General features: G+C 30.6%; 2 protein-coding genes across 2 annotated transcripts; both read right to left on the reverse strand.

The window, feature by feature from the left end:
• Nucleotides 1–465: 465 nt before the first annotated feature.
• Nucleotides 466–2903, reverse strand: LOC100527631 (uncharacterized). Its single transcript, NM_001248256.2, has 3 exons — nucleotides 2702–2903; nucleotides 2213–2404; nucleotides 466–841 (listed from the first exon to the last, which is right to left on the reverse strand). Exons 1-3 carry the CDS (start codon nucleotides 2831–2833, stop codon nucleotides 689–691), a joined length of 477 nt encoding a protein of 158 aa, NP_001235185.1. The 5' UTR covers nucleotides 2834–2903; the 3' UTR covers nucleotides 466–688.
• Nucleotides 2904–11041: 8138 nt separating this feature from the next.
• Nucleotides 11042–13409, reverse strand: LOC100791784 (expansin-A1). The gene is made up of 4 exons (XM_003552487.5): nucleotides 13198–13409; nucleotides 12871–13001; nucleotides 12468–12756; nucleotides 11042–11922 (listed from the first exon to the last, which is right to left on the reverse strand). Exons 1-4 carry the CDS (start codon nucleotides 13263–13265, stop codon nucleotides 11613–11615), a joined length of 798 nt encoding a protein of 265 aa, XP_003552535.2. The 5' UTR covers nucleotides 13266–13409; the 3' UTR covers nucleotides 11042–11612.
• Between the last annotated feature and the right edge of the window lie 3156 nt (nucleotides 13410–16565).

Consider the following 16565-nt stretch of genomic DNA (forward strand, 5'->3'; position numbering starts at 1 on the left):
TACTATTTTTTCGAAGGACTTCTTTTTCTGTATAACTTTAACCCTTGGTTATCTTTTTGTTATACAACTTTTTAGATTTTAGATTTGGCAGTGTTGATGTTTGTTCAAATGCAAAAATAGTACATGCATAAAAAAGGTTTTTGCATTGTTATCCCATCATAAAATACCATGTTTGATAATAAAAAAAAATTAACTTTTATAATAATCATCTTAATAGTCATCCAACAATGATTTTTAATTATTTAATAGTAGCATAAAATAATTTATACTGATAATAACTCACTAAAAAATATGTTGTTAATGCTTTCCTTGCCTCCAAGCACTGCTAAAAAGCCAAAATATATAAATTTAATTCACAGAGATGATGACACTTTTCACCGTTGTGCTCATTTAAGCTGAATGGATCCAGTTAAGCAAAGCATAGGTTATGTACAAGAAAAACAAAATAGAGATGTCATATGTATTGGAATTTGGGTGGTGTTGGCTTTTTCCTCTTCAATGTATATCTTATCTCGATCCGTTTATAATTACAAGAAGTTGTCTTTCCATTTAAACAACAAATTATGACCATTGTGTACATTTTGAAGCATTAGTGTTGCTTTTTATACCACCCAACAATCCTTTCCTTGTTGTGTTTCAGATTACAAGAAAAGTTTTGCTTATGCATATGTAAATTAAACAACTTCATTCATAGCCTTGCATGCTTCCTGAGTTTGTCTCCAGCGTCTTTTGCATTATCTGGGACAGGCATGTTGCACAGTAGAGTAACCCTTGATGATGATACTAGAGTTTTCTTTTGTTTGTTAGAAGGATCAAGCTTCCATATTCTCACCTCCCATACCTGAATTCATGAAAAAACATTGTCATGACAACAATTTATTGCATAATCTCAATCATCAATGGGAAAATTAATGATTGATATTATGTTATTTTGCAGAACAAATCATAGATGTATCAAAATCAAAATGTTAACCATTGATTTTTTTCATCAATGACTAAGATTAGCAGATCAAATACTTTATCCTTACTCACTTTAAAGGACTCAAATTCGTAAGCAATATACTTTAGCCTATGACATGCGAAAAATAGTGTATGAGTGCCTAAAAATTTAAACAAGTGATGATTCATTATTTACACCCAAAAAAATGTTTAATCTACTGAATATTTTCTCCCAGGATTACTAGGTTGGTGAACACATTTCAAGGGAAGCTAAGGGACATGCCAGAATTAATCGATATTAGGATGTAAGCCATGCCCTGTACCCTGTAGCTTAAATTGCGCGCTATGAAGTGGAGAATCTTCGGATCTTAATCAATCACCACCATTTTTAAGATGGCACCACCATTTATAATCTTTAATATTGTATATGATTGTTTGAATAATTGTTAGATACAACTACATTTTAAAAATGTTTAAAGAACGAGATATATGCTTGATAATGTTTAATTTCTTCAAAAAGAGTTTTACCAAAAAAAAAGAAGTTCTATTTGTGTCGGATAAAATTGTTTTTGTATGAACATTTGACAAATATAGAAGTTACTTCGAAAACTGTTTATTTCTTTAAATCGCAGTGAAAGAGACTACATGAACAAACGCCAATAAGTGGAAGTGAATACCTATACTCAACAAACATCAAAATAACAGTGGAAAACTATGGACACATCAAATCAAATATAGTAAAAATGGGCATTGGTATTTAGTTCTATGCTGTGATTCATTCTTATTAACTGATCTTATCTCAAATAATAATTCCAGCAATCTTACTCCAAATTCTGTTTGTTCTTGAATCATTCTAGCTCACAAACTTATATATACATAATTTTCTATTGATATAAATTTTCATATCTGATATCGTCTTTTTCAAATCAAACCATACTCCAATTGTTCTACCTTACAGCAATGTTGAAGTGACATTTAATTTGCATTTGCACACAAGCATCATACTTTTTTCTTTATCTTGTTATGGGACACATTATCACCACTCAACATTACCTTTTCGGTGAACACGTGAACAATATTTTAATTTAACCAGACAACAAGGGTAACTCCAAATTACACAAAAGTACCTACCTTGGTTATGGTGTGATACAAATTTTTCAATGTGATTAGTTTGGTTTTTCTTCCAGCTTGATTAGATATGGTCAACCTATGAGTGTGGACTAATTGAAGAAAAGGTGAAAGAAAGAAAGAATGAAAGAAAGAATTGAAATACCTGAATGGTTTTGCCAACATTTAAAGGGATGGCTTCAGCATAGACCAAGTCACCAAGCACAGCACTTTTCAAATGGTTGATGCTGAGTTGAATCCCAGCCACTCTTTGGTATCCACTAGCCATGTGTGCTCCTATGCTTGCCAGAGACTCTGCCACCAATGCTGATACCCCTCCATGCAACACCTTGAATGGCTTCACCATGTACAAAATAAAACCAACCGATTCCCATTTAAATAAATTAAAGAGAAACAAAACCAAAGCTAATAAGAGATAGTGTGAGAAGATATAAGGTTGGTCCAGTTAAGAAAAGATGAAGAGAGAAGGGAGGAGGAAAGGTCATGATTCGAATCTTTTTACTAATATTTCTAATAAAACTAATAAATTAACATAAGTTGATATTTTATACCAATAACCTGATAATAAAAATAATAATAATAAGGTGTGTGTTGCAGACTTGTAGTAGTGGATTGGAGGAAAAGGAGGACAAACCTGACAGCACTTTTGAGTAACAGGTAGATGGCCAGATACCCTTTGTGGAGACAATTCTTGAATCTCAAAACCAATTGATTGAAGGGGGGCATCTACTTCAGAAGCCTTTGATGATGGGGGCTGGTTTTCCATCTATAATCAAAATTGGATGAAAAGGGTGGGTTTGCTTCTAACTATGATGCACTTCTCATGAGCTGGAGACAAATGATGGATTGAGAGGTCTTTGGTTTTATACAAATGAAGATAATACAAGCATTTGAGTGGGTAGGTAGGTGAGAGAGAGGTTGTTCACTGACACTGTGGAAGGTAAGGTCAATAAGTCAGTTTATGACTTTAGACAGAACATAGTCCATTTGATTCCTTTAAAATAAAAAGGAATTGGTGTTTCATGTTTCATTTTAAAAATATTGATATAGCACAACAAAAAAGTGAAGTACAGAACAAAAATTTACAAACTTATAATCACTTAAATTAAAGGGTAACTTTAACGTATACATAATAAAATTAAAAAGTCTAAACTATTTTTATTTTTATCTTCGGCTTTCTTTAGCACGTTTTTCACTTCTACACTTCTCCCTACTTCCTATCAAACCAATTTTGATTTTCTACTAATATGACCAATCTTGGCATGCCACCATGTGTAAAAGCCTAAAAGATACATACAAATAAGGGTAAATGATAATTTGATATCTAAAGTGTAAATCAGTGTCAGTTTAATTTTTAAAAAAATAAAAATTTTGATTCAATTTTTCGATGTATACAAACTACGGAAATTATATTATGTCATATAATTTAATATCAAATTGATTCTTAAAAATATAATTTAATATAAATTAATCATTAAACATTATAATTTAATAACAAAATAATTTCACATAACCTATTGAAATCTTGTTTTGTTTGTCTTCTTATAAAATAACAAAAATTATATAATTCAAATGATATTTTAATAAATTTTATGATATTATGTCTAATGCACAATGTATATCTCAAACAACATACAAATCATTAAAGTGAAAATTAACAAAATCAATTAATTTAATTATTTTTATTGGTACGTGTAATTTCGTACCAATGCCTTATATGAAGGACCAGAGGGAGAAATACATTAGAAAAACTAATTTCGTACTATATTAAACATTTCTACATTATGCGAATTGGTTTCTGTAAGATTTGCAGAAAAGTAGGGGTGTGAAGAAGAGAGCTGAGAGGAGTAAATTGGGAATATAAAAAACCAAAAGAAAGTTGGGCTTTGTAGAGTAAATAGAGAGTGTGAATAGCATGGGCCGCAAGTTCATAAGCTTCAATTTTTTAATAGGGCCCAAATGCCAATTAATATTATTTTTCTTTCTGAATAATAGCTTCAAATTGAAAGTGTTGATAATGACCAAAGTGTACCATGGGCTGCTATTGAGATGGCCTAAAACGTGCCTAATTTGGATAAAACTTTCCATCCTCAAATGATTAGAAGTGAGAACCAATGTTTTTAAAATTGGATCCACGATAGTTAAATCGTGATCAAATCAGTATAAACAAAATATTTTTAATAAAAATTATATTATAAGATTTAAAAGCAAAGCATAACTTCACAATACTAATAACTAAAAACTAAATACTATTTATTAGTTCTTAAAACTAAAAATCACACAAAAATAGTTCAAATTAAATATAACACTTCTGAAACTAAAGCTTTAACATAATTATGCCCATTACCAATAAATCTAAAATAATAATAGATTATAAATAATAATAGATTTTCTATTAAAAAGTGTAGTATCAATTCTTGTGGGTCTATAATATGATTTAAATTGTTATATTTAGTATGAAGTATTAACCGAAAAAAGAATAAATTAAAACTTGTTGGAATTTTCCTTTCAAAACCGTTATAAGAGCATTTTCTAGACGGGAACATTAGCTTACTGCATTTCTACACGGGAACATATTAACAGTTAGGTAGTTTTATATATTTACAGCGGTAATTTCTAACTACTATAAACTTTAGGCTTTGCAAAACCGCTTAAGTTCACCGGTTTTTTTATTGTTTCAGCGGTTTGAGGCTGCTTTTCCCGGTTTGATACCGGTTTGTTGGCAAAGCGGTTTTAAGTATGTTTCGGACCGGCTACCATTTCGATTACCGGTTTTAAAAACTTTGATTTGAACATGTGCTACATAATTTATGTATGTATTAATTCTAATATTTTGAGTATTGTAAAATTTAGTTTTTTAATTGCAATATTTTATTCAAATTTATGTATTCAATAATGTCATATTATATTATTATTTTATTCACTAAATTCGATAATCCTTTTATCGAATATTAAAATGAAATTAATGATTAAAGATTACCAAAAAATTTAAGTTAGTTGATGTCAACAATAACATAAAGATTCACTTATTGCATTAATAAAACTTGTATGTTCATGTTTTTACTTTTGTTACAAAACATGACTTGGAAGAGATAATTGAGAGAAAAGTGAAATTCATGTTTTTACTCAAATGTGGTCATGTTTTAGAGCTTCTCATTTGAGGATGAAATCTTGCACAGTGCCACTGCTATTTACATTTCTGAGTGAGAAAGAGGAAGAAAAATGAAAATTTGTATTAAATAAATTGGATAAATGTGATTTACAAGTAGTATAATTAATAGGTCTTATATGCTAAATCAGAATAACTAATTTCATAACTAATATCTTTCCTATCAAATGTTAATTTGTTTGCATTAGAATAAATTAAGGAGAACTTGATTTTTCATTTTTAATTCTAAATTATTTATTTTGTTAACATTTTCACTATTTTTTAAACTACTTTTTAAAATGAAGTATATAAAATTAAGTATTTTATAATAACAAGATAAAAAGATCGAAATAAACAAACTTAAATTTTCTTTAATATCGTGCAAAAGAAAAATAAAAATCCCTGGCCTCATTTCCAGTGCCGGATTGAGACTGGCACCAAAGGTTTCGTGACATAACCCATCTTAATTAGATGATGAGTGATTGGTGGGCTATTTTACTTTTAGTGGACACAGAAAGGCATAATAATTAAGAAACAAAGCTTTAACTTTGACTAAGAAAAAAAAGAAGAAGAAATAAATCATGCACTTTGAATTACTAGTGAATGGGGATATATCCACCAGCCATGGTCAAATGGAGACAGCTATAGATTTTTGACAGATAAATTGACAATATAGCATTCATCATGCTAATAAAACAAAATGAAATAGGAGTAGTTTGTTATGTTGTATTGTATTCTTCTTAATTCTACTCTTTTAATAAAATAAAAATGTGTATCACTTTTTTTAGTCTTTTTGTCCTGCTGTTATATATTTTTTAAAATATACTAAATGTAAAATGAAATTTAATTTGTATGTTCTATTTGACTTATTCTAATCTGTCTAGCTATCAGAAGTGCCTTAATAACCATCCTATGGAAAAGGTCGTACCTAGATCAAATGGAACAAGTATAATAATAAACTGCATGATCATGATGAGTGATTAGGAGGAAAATAAAGTTATTGCCTAATTTTTGGGTAACCCTAATAAATATCCCATACATTGCATAAGTATACTTCACTATTATTTATATATAATTTTTAGCTATTACATAATTAAGAAAATTAATCTCATAATGATTATGATGGTTACCAAACAATTAAGAAAAATAGTAATTAATATTCTTAATTAAACAAATATCTGGAATTAGGACACTAATAGTAATTTAAATAGAATCATTAATAAAGGATGTTTCTTTTATATTAAAAAAAAAACTTATCGTGAAGGTTCCAAACGGATAAAATAAAAAGACTTTTCTTTTTTTTTTCTTTTTTTAAGAAAAGACTTTTTGAGTAGTTAGTATTCAAATAATTAATGAAAAAAGTAAATATTTTTTAGGTATATGATGAATGATCAATTTTTTGTTTGAGTCCCTAATAAAAAAAGATTGTTGTGTTAGATCTCTAATATATAATAAAATCTTTGTGTTAAAATCTTTGTTATCGGTCAAGTGATGACCTAATATTATCTTAACAAATTAATATATCTATTGAGTTAAGTTTTATGATATATTTTTTAATATTTTCACTTCCAATTATTTAAAATAAGTCCTAGAAACTAACTTATATCAATAAAAAGTTAATAACTACTTACAAAAGAATAAAAATTTACTATTAAATTATTTATGTACAATGCCACAGGGTCCAATTTTTTTAGTGCAATAATAATAGGGCCCAACTTAATCCTTTGAAGTATGACCCTTTCCCCTCCTTCTTCATCCATCCCAGTGCTAGTGGGGCATCATTGACTTTATTTTTGCAACCTGCTATAAAGTTCAGCAATTTATTAATGTTATTTTTACTCAAAGAATTATAATATTTTTATACTTTATTTTCTCTTCTCTTTTATTATATTATTTACTTCATATATTTTTATCTCTTTTATTATAAAAATATTAAGTTAAAATAACATCAGTGATCATTCACAAATAACTGAAATCATTACAGGATATAATCTTTAATCCTATTAGCATATGTTGTATCAGCATATGTTTAATTGAAAAAGATGCATGAAGTATTATAAATAATGCATCATACGTTGAATTAAATAAGATGCGTTGTAAATCAGGTATTATAAATCTTATGATATTATTTTCAATTACTATGGATAAACAAAATACAACCCTTAACCCGATTAGCATCTGAAACTTCCCGGAGTGTGACCCTTCAACTACCCCAGTGCCCCCCACGTTATTGGATGAACAGCATTTCAATAAATAAAATTGTGTTACAGCTACAACACCCCACCAGCCAACAAGAAAAAGAAAAAAAAGACTTAAAATTTTCCTCGTGAATAAATTCATCCAGCAATTTCCCCCCCAAAAAAAGATTTACAACTATTTTTTTAGATTTCTATGATATTTTGATTATTTTTAAATGATTTTTTTGTCGTATTATTGACTTTTGGGTTTAACTTTTCAATATTAATTCAAAGGAATTCGTAAAATGGAGACAGAATACAACGTGCATGTCTAAATTGAAGCAACTAAGATTTGTCAATTCAATTGAATTTAATTTAAATTTGGGGGGTATCTTATCATAAGTCCTGGCGCGAATGATGCCCATAAACCTCTTAAGTGTAGTTTTTTACTCTTAAATTAACAAAAGAACCAAATCCATTGATTCAGTTTATTTATATTTCATGTTCGTTTCATTTGCTTAAAAATAAGGAGAATTTGACTTTTCAGAAGTCAATCTATGTGGCTAAAAGAGAAAGATGAAAACACCAGATATTTTCGTACTTGTGTAAAATTGAAGAGTAAGATCAATAACATAGTTGCTTTGAAAATTGGGAATGGTTGGAATAAATGATGAAATTATAAAGCATTTTCAGGTAATTTGTATGACCTTTTTCGGGAGTGACCAACTCTATATTACTAAATGGGGTTAATTTTTCATGTCTGTCCTTAGACTAAATTGAAGGACTTTTGGCCCAATTTACATCAAATGAAATGAAATTGTCAAAAGTTGCGAGCGATAGAAATAAAAGTCTTGCCCTTGATGAATTTAACTTAATTTTATCAAGTCTTTTTGGGAGTTGTTGAAGGTTTATGTGTGCTTTATTTTCGAAGATTTTCAACTTAATGAGAAGCTTTCAAAATATTTCTCATCTTATTTTTTTCCAAGAGATAGCGCCGAGATGCATGTTTTTTGCAGATGACATAGTTCTCTTTGGAGAGTCGAGGGAGGAGTTGAATGAGAGGTTGGAAACTTGGAGACGAGCTCTAGAAACACATGGCCTTCGCCTAAGCAGAAGCAAATCGGAGTATATGGAATGTAAGTTCAACAAAAGAAGGAGGGTTTCTAACTCAGAGGTGAAAATAGGAGACCATATTATCCCTCAAGTCACACGGTTTAAATATCTTGGGTCTGTAATACAGGATGATGGGGAAATTGAAGGGGATGTGAATCATCGCATTCAAGCAGGATGGATGAAATGGAGAAAAGCATCGGGGGTGTTATGTGATGCAAAGGTACCGATCAAGCTAAAGGGAAAGTTTTATCGGACTGCGGTAAGACCGGCGATTTTGTACGGAACAGAATGTTGGGCGGTCAAGCGCCAACATGAGAATAAAGTAGGTGTAGCGGAGATGAGGATGTTGCGGTGGATGTGTGGTAAGACTCGACAGGATAAAATTAGAAACGAAGCTATTAGAGAGAGGGTTGGAGTAGCGCCTATTGTAGAGAAGATGGTGGAAAATAGACTTAGGTGGTTTGGGCATGTAGAGAGAAGACCGGTAGACTCTGTAGTGAGGAGAGTAGACCAGATGGAGAGAAGACAAACAATTCGAGGTAGAGGAAGACCCAAAAAGACTATAAGAGAGGTTATCAAAAAGGATCTCGAAATTAATGGTTTGGATAGAAGTATGGTACTTGATAGAACATTATGGCGGAAGTTGATCCATGTAGCCGACCCCACCTAGTGGGATAAGGCGTTGTTGTTGTTGTTGTTGATATTTTTTTCCCCTAATACCAAAAGCTGATCCTTTTATGTAAAATTCTTTGTTGGACCGTTTGTATAAATTTGTAACTTAAGTCTTGTCAATAAGACTGAAGAAAATAATAGAACCCATAATAGCATTCAATTAATTTACTTTCAATTTAAGAGGCAAATTGAGAATGGAATTGTGGTGATTAATGAGGTATCGGTTCCAGTAAAAACGGAACAAAAAAGGATATGCCAATTGGAACTTACATTTGTTGGCAGAGTGGTATGTCAATCCATATGTTTGTTTTTCTTAACCTGTTTAATCTTATAGATTAAACTATATTCATCTTTATGTATCTAAATTAGAGTACCTCTTATACTCTTAAAATTTATTTGCTTTTTAGAAAAAGGGTTTTATTCTTTGTCTCTTATTAGACTGTTCCATGATATATACTTCCACCACAAGTAATAATAATAAACCTATAAGAGCGTATATTGCTTTCTTATCTACTCTAAAATTATGAGGAACGTGACCTTGTTAACTAGACTTCAAAGATTAGAATTGTAAATTGTACAAATCAATATAAGTGTCGCCCCCGAAACAAAATGAAGAAAGTGGCAAAGATGAAGGAAATGCCACGAAGATATTAGAAACTAGAACAGAGTGAGTGATAGACTGAAAAGGTAAGTTCACATGAAGCTTTTGCAAATTTTTGTTACCACAGTTGATTGCCTTGATATTTTTCAAGAGAGGTAATCTTGTTGAAGTTATATATATTTATAGGATGACAGGACTAGGGGTGTATTTAGAAGAGCTTATTTATGATTTATTTAGACTTATCTTATGATATAAACAAATGTGTAATTATGAAAACAACTTAGAACTTGTATGAAATTAGTTCAACCCTATTTTTTCTTTGATCATAGAAGTTAGCAACTAATTGACTCAACCTTTTCTGAGTTTAAAAATTACTTTGAAGTTTAAAGTTAAAGAAAAAAAATAACAACCTTAGAAATAAATTAGAAGTTGTTTAATAATTATAGTTTAAAAGTTTCTTCTAAAATAAAAAATTTGTTTCCTTGTCGCACATGGACTATTTTGAGATCTGGTTAAAAGGAAAATCAAATTGATAATAGCAACCCAAAATTTAGTGTGTGATAAAATTACCATATTACACTTACATATTTATATATTTAATGGTGCAAGTATGGGATGGATACTATAATAGTGACGCCCGCATCCATCACCAATAATTTCTTGCAAGTAATTCCCTGTCTCATTCTTATCTCTGTTTATGCATGTATTTATCATATTTGTTGCAGATATTTTGTGTGAATACTTGTAGGGTTCGAGTACAATTGTCATCTCTAGTCATATGAGACCTAATTGCTTTCTAAAATGCCTGTGGTGTGAGGTGTTGCGGCAAGTAATCACGTTTATAGTTTACCTGGAAAATTTATGTTTTTGTTTTGGTAAGAAAAAATCATGTTTTATTATTGTATTTGTAGGTTATTTGCCAAGATTAAAACTGTTAAACAAGGCTAAAATCCGAATCTTGCTTTGAATTGCCGCGTTTGTAGGTCCCATACCATTCTTACCTTTCATTGTATTATAAACTGAATTACAATTGCAAAATATTAGATAATTGGGTTATTGATTTCGAATTTTGTTTTTTAGGATAACTGCATTAATGTTGCCATTAAATGGATGAACTCATTGTTGTAGACTTTTAAACGAATGAATAATTCTTACCACTTCTGATTTAAATTTCTTTTAACTACGAAACATTGTTTATAATAATTTTCAAGAATGTGACCAGATTGCCAAAAAGCAAGAAAGACAAATGAAAAGAAAGAAAAGTACAAAAGCTGCCAGAATGGCTTTATACATGCAAGAGAAAGGGGTAATGATGAACATTGAACAATATATTTTTTTTCTTTACTTGCTCAATTAAACTTAACCTAAAGAATTACATTAGGTTCACGAGAGATCAGAGGAACTATCTGAATCACTCATTTTGTCCACTGCACTTTTAGGAATGCAAGTGAAGTCAGGGTCAACTTTTTTATTACTCAATTGAAGCATCACCTTTCTCACTCATTCATTCATCAATAACTAAAGTACAAGAGCTTACATTCAACGGTTCAACAATCTTTTCTACAATTTATCTTTCTCAACGTACAGAGCAAGTATCCCATTTGCTGAGGCATAGCATAAATTAAGCCAGCACATCATATGCAAATGCTTGCTACATATAAATCAAATTAAATATATTTATATATAAATAAAAGGGGGCTAAATCATCTTCTATCTAGCCCACAACACTAATCCATCTACAATACTCAACTATATATAGCTTGGTTCTTTGATTTGTAATCTTGAGATGATATAATATTACTAAAACATTATTGAAAAGATAATTAAGGGTTAGTTAGTAGTTGAACTGCCTCCCAGTGTAGGTCTGCCCAAAGGACCAACCAGCTGGGGCAACATTGTATGACACCACACTGTGTCCATTGCTGGTGGTGACTACAAAGGAAAGACTCTGACCATTCAAGTAGGAGTTGCTTTGCCAGTTTTGCCCCCAGTTCCTTGACATGGCTTGCCATCTAGTTCTTGAACCTTTGATGGACACAGCATGCACATCACCAGCCCCTCCAACATTGGTTACAAGGACTAAATTGAAGTAAGAGTGGCCATTGATGGTGAACCTGATTCCACCTTTTCTCCTGCACCTCACCCTTCACAATCCATGAACAAACAAATGTTAGCTTCATGGCCAAAAGAGTAGTAAGATGCACATCAAGGTTTTAGATGAGTAAAATATGTTTTTAGTCCTTATATTTTAGATGAATCCCTACTTTAACTTTGATTAATTTGGTCCTTAAATTTTACAAAAGTAGTGATTTAACTCAGGGCGATTTTTCACAGTGAAGAGAGACAAAAACCAATGCTTTTGTAAAGTTCATAGACTAATTTAATCAAAGTTAATGTTTGGGAACTAAAGAAAGTGCAATAACTGAAAACATATTTTATCCTTTTAAATTACTGTCATAGCGGCCGTTGCAATTACAGTCGAAGTGAGTAAGAAAACATTGATGTTACGATCAAAATCACGGTAGTAAAATATTTTTTAAGACCTTGACGAATATGTGCATGTTTGGATACCATCTCAAAAGTACTTTTACTCTTGGGAATGTGTATTGGAATTCCTAAAAACATGTTCTCAACTTTTTATCCAAACATAGCCCATATGGCAAAGAAAAATGAGAATAAAGTTAGTTACCTTCTGTAAACTACAGGCACAATCCCAGCCCTATATTGAGCAATGTGCTGGAAAACAGGTTGAGAAAGATCAAAGTGGTGATTGGGAGGGTCACACCAACCACCAGGTGGACAGAAATTTGTGGCAGTGACTATGATGGAGCCAGGAAGGCACCATTGTGGGTCATTCGCACATTTAATTTGAAAGCATGCACCACAGCTTAAGCCATTGTTGAACAGTGCAGTGCTCAGTGCTGTTGTATCAGTTCCATAACCTTGGCTATACAGATTTCCATAACCACAAGCCCCACCTGCAATTTGAGATATGTACATAATATGTTACTAAGCATATAAAGAAGCTAAATTATTACACACTTATGGTAAAATAAAAACAATGTGAGTTACATTTTTGCTAGCATACATACCCATTGTCCCAGAAGCATCACCCCCTCCATAGAAGGTGGCATGTGCATTGGTCCAACCTCCAAAACCATACCCCTTGACATGTGAGATCATGTAGAAAAGTCCCAGAAGAAATCCAAGAAGAGCCATTTTCCTACATAAATGCAAATAACATGGGAGTATGAAAAATTCAGCAATGTGTGGATTATGCAATAAATTCTTATTAGCTAGCTAGCTATAGCTAGCTGAAGAACTAGAGCAGTTAATTAGTACTAGTAATCTATATATAAAGTGAAAGAAGACATGGAAAGAGAGTGAAAGAGGAGAGAATGAGTTATAAGAAGGTGAACCTTGAAAGAAGTTGTTTGTGGAAATGGAGGAGGAAATTGGGAAGGAATAAATAGATGTGAGTCAACATCAACCTGACAGACAGATAGACACTATATTTGAACGGTTGGGACCATGCAAATGCTGAAAACTGTGCGAGAGCAAGGGATCTAGGGAATCTGGTTTGTGGAAAACTATGCTTTTTTAACGGGAATGTGAATCTGAAACCAAGTTTCATACAATTCAAATGGAATTGGACTCCACTATATGAGGCTTTTAAGTTTTAGATTTTTTTTTCTTTTGGGGTGAGATATTCTTGTAATTATCCACATACTAACTAGCAAATTTTCATGCAAGAAAAAGACAGAAGTTGTACTGCAGTAAAATTAGTCCAAACTCCAAAGTTAACTCACTTCAAAAGCCCCTTTTTCTTTTACCTGAACCTTTTTTGACATGAAAGAATGTCTTCAAAATCTTGCTTCTGGAAAATGACGCACCATCTTTTAGAAGAAAATCTTATGTCATCTAAGAACAAATGCATAACTCTAACTAAAATATGACACCTGAGGTAGAAACTGAATATGTACCATCTAATTAAGGCCTTGTCTAGCTAGATAAATTTATCAATATGAGAAAATAAAAGGGTAAACATAAATAATTTTTTTATAATATAAATTAAAATTAACTTTTAGAAAGAGTTAAATAATAGAACTTTTATAAAAGCTGAAGTGCATAAGTAAAATTTATTTTAAAAGAGAATTTTAATTGAATTTACTTTCTTAATTTATTAGAAGTGTTTATTAATTAATAACTTTATCCGAACATGACTTAATACCTTATAACAGAATTCAAACCATTAAATGTATTCGTTAGTTACTACAGTATGAGACTACATAATCAAATTTCTCTGAATTAATTTACTCCTCTTTTGTGTTAAATTATTAGCATGCATGATTAGATGCATGGTAATAAATGTCACCCCCAAAGTGTCAATGAAGAAGTCGTGGTAACGATTTGAGTACGACTCTTTATTGGATAACAACAAAGATAACGTTCTTATGAGTGGCATTTACACATTGGATGCGAGCAAGGGCGTTTGTCTACTTTAAGTTGCAATATGACAAAGTCACAAACAATATATTATTTCGTTTTTCTTCTCCTATCCTTAGTTACCAATGTATATATGGATTAACTCCAGCTAACGTCAAACCCTCAATTTCAGCCTTTCATTCATTTAGCTTCATTGATTTTTCTTTTTCATTTACCATCAAGCAATTAAGATTCAGAAGATAACTTATTGTACTGTATGATTAAATGGAAAGATATAAAATTGACTGAATAGTTAATAGTTAATGAATGATAAAGAAAAAAGGAACGGAAAAAAATTAGTTTAATTTGAATCCCTCAATTATATTAATTTCTAACAAAATTAGTAAATTAACAGACATTTGTCAGAAAAAAAAAAGTATGATTTCATTGCTCACTGGTTCAGTAATTCATAGGTACAATCATAATCGATGTAGATATTTATATCATCGATCGTAATCTACTTCAAAGATAACAAAATCCGTATTGTACCTTTAACTCCTGTGCAATGGCGTAACATAAGAGGTTTACTTATCTAGAATCTGCAAAGAGATGTATGTTATGGCTGGCATGCATGCAAAGTTGTTTAGACATTAAATACAAACATGTGAAATTTATTCATATCTGCAGACACAAGTACCTACTTAATTATTATGCTCATTACACACCACATAAAAATTAAGCCAAGAAATAAAAGGTGTTGAATATAAGTAGTTAGGTCGTGTTTATTTCATGTATAGAAATGTCGTGAGGCTCAAATGCCTCTGGTTACCCAATGCAATGGTTAATTAACTTCATAATACTATTTTAGATGTAAATTTGTATAAGATTGTAAATAACCAAAAGGAGAATTTTAGCTTGACCGTTGTGATTCGTTCATTTCGTCGGCAGAGGTGTATGCATTCAAGTGGGGTCTAGCTCATACAATCTTGCTATTTTTTCACGTGGGAGGACAAAGCCACCTAGCCCTACCACACAACCTCAACTTTATAGGATCTTTTTTACGTTTCTACGTGCATTTTGGGAACACATGGTCTCTCAGGAATTTGCATATATACTTAATTAGTGATACTTTAAATTTTGGTAAATATTTATAGGAGAGAGAAATCTCACTTTGCCACATTAGAAAAAAAAAAACCAAAACATTTGGCTAACTAGTTTGGTTTAAAAAAATTAATTTTCAATCATTATAATTAAAAGAGTTTAATAATCATGGACTATAGGGTAAAAAAATTTGTATTGTTATTCAATCATAAATTAATATTTGATATGAATTTTAAGATATTTATATTATAAAAATTAATAAACTTATCCTATATAATAAATTATTATTAAATAATTATATAAAATTATTTACATTGTTAATACATAACCTATTTTTTATTTTAAGAAAATCAATATATTTTTTTGGTTCCCGCAAATATAGCATCTTTTTAATATTTTTGTATAAAAAATTGTTAGTTTTGATTCTTATAAATTTAAAAGTTTTAAAACTGTTTTAATCACATTATATAAATTGATAGATGTCATGTTACATGTTATTTCAAAATAATTGTTGTTATAATATACTTAAATGTAAGTCATGTCATGTCACAGGTAGAGAACATTTTTAAAAAAATAAATTAAAATCTAAAAACTGAAATAGACTAAAACTAAAGTTTATATATTCACAAAGACTAAAAACATTTTTAAATCTTAACAAATGTCACTTCATTTTTTATTTTCCAAACTTAATGCGAGAGATGACAAAACCAACATTTTGTTTTTTTTATATAAATCTTTAAAAATAAAAGTTAAAGAAAGAATATGACTTGACATTTCATAAATTATCGATAAAACCCCCTTTAACAATTAGAAGACCCAATACTAATTAGAACTACATACATTCTGCTATAATCTGTGTTGTTTCAGGTTCATTTCACTTATATCTTTCACATCAACACCATTAAGACGAAGTTAGAATAATTTATGTTCATCCATAATTGCATGCATAGAAGTTTGCTCACATTACATAGTATATCATTGCAATTTGGAACACCTTTTGTCCCCTCTGCGGTATATATATAGTAACGATCCAATAAGTTCCCTATATGTGTCATATATGTTTTTTTATCATGTTTGATTGTTAGTAAAATTTCAACACATTAAGTGAGTTTGATTTGTTAGCATATACTACTATAATATAATTGGGCGTGGCTCAGTGTCGGTTCAAGTCATTAAGTGAAGAATCCGAATAGCTAGCTGTGAAAGGAACACTTTGTGCTAATAACGTGAACTTTTGGTAATCGTTATTTAGAGCATGTGG

Source organism: Glycine max, chromosome 18, assembly GCF_000004515.6.
Source record: "Glycine max cultivar Williams 82 chromosome 18, Glycine_max_v4.0, whole genome shotgun sequence".
Lineage (NCBI taxonomy): Eukaryota > Viridiplantae > Streptophyta > Magnoliopsida > Fabales > Fabaceae > Glycine > Glycine max.